Source organism: Oncorhynchus tshawytscha, linkage group LG15, assembly GCF_018296145.1.
Source record: "Oncorhynchus tshawytscha isolate Ot180627B linkage group LG15, Otsh_v2.0, whole genome shotgun sequence".
Taxonomy (NCBI): domain Eukaryota; kingdom Metazoa; phylum Chordata; class Actinopteri; order Salmoniformes; family Salmonidae; genus Oncorhynchus; species Oncorhynchus tshawytscha.
The window spans coordinates 36,020,588-36,025,587 of record NC_056443.1 but is presented as its reverse complement, the minus strand read 5'-3'; the positions used below and the strand labels follow the sequence as shown (position 1 = coordinate 36,025,587).

The 5,000-nt window shown below is 36.6% G+C and overlaps 1 protein-coding gene across 3 annotated transcripts in view; it reads right to left on the bottom strand.

Annotated features, from left to right (window-relative positions):
- LOC112237287 (circularly permutated Ras protein 1) overlaps positions 1 to 5,000 on the bottom strand; it is a 31,503-nt gene that overhangs the window by 16,266 nt on the left and 10,237 nt on the right. For all 3 annotated transcript variants that reach the window (XM_042298501.1, XM_042298499.1, XM_042298500.1), the window contains exon 9: positions 2,146 to 2,235. In XM_042298501.1, the coding sequence (XP_042154435.1) occupies positions 2,146 to 2,235 (90 nt within the window). The remainder of the gene's footprint in view (positions 1 to 2,145; positions 2,236 to 5,000) is intronic.

Here is a 5,000-nt window from a genome sequence, read left to right as displayed (position 1 = left end):
GGTGTGGAAAACAATCAAATAACTGATTGTTGAATAATTGTCAGAGAAACACATGAGAGAGACAGAGAGAGAGAGAGAGGGCAATAGGAGAGAGAAAGAAAGAGAGAGAGAGAGAGAGAGAGAAATAGAGAGAAAGAGAGAGAATAGGAGAGAGAAAAGACAGAGAGAGAGAGAGAGAGAGAGAAGAGAGAAAGAGAGAGAGAGAGAGAGAGAGAGAGAGAGAGAGAAATAGAGAGAGAGAGAGAGAGAGAAAGAGAGAGAGAGAAGGGGCAATAGGAGAGAGAAAAGGACAGAGAGAGAGAGAGAGAGAGAGAGAGAGAGAAAAAAACATTTTCAACATTTTATTAATGAATTAGCAGACATTTTGGACCATTCTCCAGCCCCAAGACTCACACTATATGACACAGAGGTAAACTACCTGCTATATGCTAATGATTTGGTTCTTCTATCACCAACCAAAGACATTCTAGAGCCATAATTGGGCCCTGCCAGTAAAATAAAAAATAAAATAAATAATGATCCCCCCCCCCAAAAAAAATAACCAGATGTCAGAAACACAAATATAAATTCACCCAGAACAACACCATCATTGAACACACAAAACATGACTCATACTTTGGTCTGACCATATTAGCATCGGGAAACTTGAATATGGCAGTGACTGCACTCGAAGAAAAAGTCGGCAGAGCATCGTATGCAATAAAAATGAACATTTTTAAAATCAACATCCCTGTTGCTGATAACTAGATTTTATGGTACAGAGTAGGTTATCTTGTCATAACTCTGTTGTAGATTACTAGATGTTATGATACAGAGTAGGTTATCTTGTCATAACTCTGTTGTAGATTACTAGATGTTATGATACAGAGTAGGTTATCTTGTCATAACTCAAATACACTACTACAGTTCACAAAATCTGCGTCATATACAACTGTCTGCCAGTACATTTCCAGTCTGAGGCAACTTGTAGTAGGAACAACTAGAGCTAACACAATGTCACAGATGGTATCAGACCCTGTCGTTTCACCTGCAAGTACTACAAAACACTTGTCATCCTTATCTTAAACTTTAAAGGTCTCAAAAATGCAGCTGTTTTTTAAAAATCCAATTCATCAAATAAGTTCCTAATAACAATTAAAGTGCTGTGATTGTTTTCAAATGCTCAAAAATAAGAGAAAGAAACCAAAAATAGCTTCTTATTAAACAGATTAAACAGAGAGCAATTTCTCAATCAAGACTTTTGCTCGGACTGTCTGGGAGTGGTCTGAGTTCACGGCCTAATCGGAGGGATCTATAACCTGAATACTAGCTGTTATTGGCAAGAGAGGTTTGAAACTCTCTTTGTTATTGGTCTATTTGAACTTATACTGCTAATGTTGTCTGGTGGTCCAAAACGCTAAACATCCATAACAAGCAAACATTTCTGGCAGCCTTCTCTAACAGCTGTTACACTTAAAGGGCATTATCATCATTTTCACCATTTCACAGTATTATTATTCCAACTTCATAGTGTGGAAATATATATAAAACACAGGGAAATCATGTTTTTGACAGCACTGGGCCTTTAATAATACATTTAAATCATTTGTAAAGCGCATTTCTCAAACCGAAGGCGCTAAACACTAATTATTCTAAATCTTCGGAGAGTGCATAGTTAGTAATACGACTCTTATAACTCTTGTCTTAAACGACATAAAAAGGAATAGAGATGGGATTATTTGTCACATATTATAAGTCCTTAGCTTCTTTGTCTCTCTGTTGATAAGGCACAACAAGAGGTGAGTGCTTGCTGAGTTTTACTGAGTCAGAATGTTAGAATGTCAGTGTCACCAACAGACACACAGAGGAAAGTGGTTTAGTAATTAGGTGACACCATTTCAAATATGAGTCAGAGAAAAATCACACATAAAAAAAAAAAATGATTTGTGTCACAGCACGACCTGTTTCCCTGCCTCCCTCTCTCTCTATACCCCTCAGCCTCCCTCCAACCTCCCCCTCTCTATACCCCTCAGCCTCCTAACCTCCCTCCAACCCTCTCTCCCACCCTCTCTCTACACCCTTCAGCCTCCCTCCCTCCCTCCCTCCAAATCCACTGCCTCGTTCAATTTTTTTTGACCCCAAATCAATCAATAAATCAATCAATACCTCGTCATTGAAGGTAACAATGGCGACTCGGCGGAGAGGTGAAGTCTTAAGTAGAGAGGACAGTGCCCTCTGGAGGGCATCCTGAATACTCTACAGAAAGAGAGAAGAGAGAGAGAGAGAGAGAGAGAGAGAGAGAGAGAGAGAGAGAGAAGAGCATTGACATATCATTCCTTTTAATAGAAGCCTTCTAGTATTTTACGTTTCCAGACTCTGCATTCCATCTGAAATAGACTTGTCGTTTCTTTTTAGGAGGTGGATCATCTTTCATACTGCAAATAGATTGTGGCTCAATGTAATTGTCTGCATCATTTCCAATCCCCATATATACATTTTTAGAAATATATATACAGTGGGCTCCAAAATTACTGGCACCCCTGACTGGCAATGCACAAACAATAATAAAAAAATATATAAACAATATAATTATAGAGAGAAACTCAAAATATCAAGGTGAGAAATACTGTACTGTATTAATGTTTCAATGGAACCAACAAACATCATACAATTAGTCAGAATGTTAGAATGACAGTGTCACCAACAGACACACAGAGGGGAGTGGTTTAAGTAATTAGGTGACACCATTTTAAATATGAGTCAGAGAAGTCACAGCAGGACCTGTTTAGAGAGAGGGGGAGGGAGGGAGGCTGAGTGGTATAGAGGGAGGGAGGGAGGGAGGCTGGCTGAGAGGGGAGGTTATCTTGTCATAACTCTGTTGTTGATTACTAGATGTTACGATACAGAGTAGGTTATCTTGTCGTAGGGAGGGAGGCTTGTCAGGGATTACTAGATGTTAGATACAGAGTAGGTTATCTTGACTTAACTCTGTTGTTGATTACTAGATGTTATGTTATACAGAGTAGGTTATCTTGGAATTCTTAACTCTGTTGTTGATTACTAGATGTTACGATACAGAGTAGGTTATCTTGACTTATCTTTATTGATCAGATGTTATGGTACAGAGTAGGTTATCTTGTCATAACTCTGTTGTTGATTACTAGATTTTATGGTACAGGGTAGTTTATCTTGTCATAACTCTGTTGTTGATTACTAGATGTTATGATACAGAGTAGTTTATCTTGTCATAACTCTGTTGTTGATTACTAGATGTTATGGTACAGAGTAGGTTATCTTGTCATAACTCTGTTGTTGATTACTAGATGTTATGGTACAGAGTAGTTTATCTTGTCATAACTCTGTTGTTGATTACTAGATGTTATGGTACAGAGTAGTTTATCTTGTCATAACTCTGTTGTTGATGACTAGATGTTATGGTACAGAGTAGTTTATCTTGTCATAACTCTGTTGTTGATGACTAGATGTTATGGTACAGAGTAGTTTATCTTGTCATAACTCAAATACACTACTACAGTTCACAAAATCTGCGTCATACACAACTGTCTGCCAGTAGTTTTCCAGTCTGAGGCAATGTGACAGGAAACTTGTTGTTTTACCATAGTTCTAGGTAAATGTTGCAAATGCATGTGTGTTACCTCATTTTTATACCCTAGCGAAACAAGAAGTGATATAATGGCTCAATATAGTTCCTTAAGACTTAGATTCATTAAAATAAGTGGAATTAAATTCCTGGTACAATTTTGATAGATGTTTTTTTACAATAATCTGTAGGGGTGAAACCCTGACTTGGACATTGATTTTTAATTAAATCAGTAAATTATTTTGGTTCCATTGAAACATTAATAATGTACAGGATTTCTCACGTTGGTATTTTGAGTTTATCTATATAATTATATTGTTTATATATTTTTTAAGTATTGTTTGTGCATTGCCAGGGGTGCCAGTAATGTTAGAGCCCACTGTGTATATTATTTAAAAAAAAAATAAATAAAAAAAATATATATATATATATATATATATATACACAGTATATTGTGGCTGCTTTGCGTTATGTATTGGTCTCCACCTTTCTGCCCTTTCTGCTGTTGTCTGTGCCCAACAATGTTTGTACCCTGTTTGGTGTTGCTACCATGTTGTGTTGCTACCATGTTGTGTTGTCATGTTGTGTTGCTACCATGTTGTTGTCATGTTGTGTTGATATATTTAACTAGGCAAGTCAGTATATATATATATATATATATATATATATATATATATATATATATATATACAGTATATTGTTTAATAATTGTTTAAATATTCTATTTCAACTTTATTTAACTAGGCAAGTCAGTTAAGAGCAAATTCTTATGTATATAATATATTTATATATTAATATTACATTATATAATATATAATATATTTATTATTATTTTCCCTACCCCTACCACCCCTCCCTTAATTGGAGCAAACTAATGGACAACAACACTTCCAGTGTCATTTGACCTTTATTTCCGTTGTTTTGTCATTATTTAGTATGGTCAGGGCGTGAGTTGGGGTGGGCAGTCTTGTTTGTTTTTCTATGATTTTGGCATTTCTATCCTTCAGCTCTCACATTAGTTGTCTCTGATTGAGAATCATACTTAGGTAGCCTTGGAGCAAACTAATCCAGTGTCACGGACCTTCCCATCTATCTCTGAACACCATCCAGTCCTGTTTGTTTGTGGGTGATTGTCTATGTTAGTTGCTTGTGTCAGCACAGTTCTCATTATAGCTTCACGGTCCATTTCTTTATTGTTTTGTATAGTTTGTATTCAGTGCCATAAAAAAATCATCATGAACCCATCCTTTGGTCTGCTTCCACTTCTGACATCCAGCTCCCATACTATATAATTTTATGGACACAGTATATTTTACCATTAGTTACGTTATGTTTTTTTGTCCCATCCTTCAGCTCTACTCAACCCCTCCCATCTATCTCTGAACACCATCCAGTCCCATTCTTCAGCTCCACTCAACCC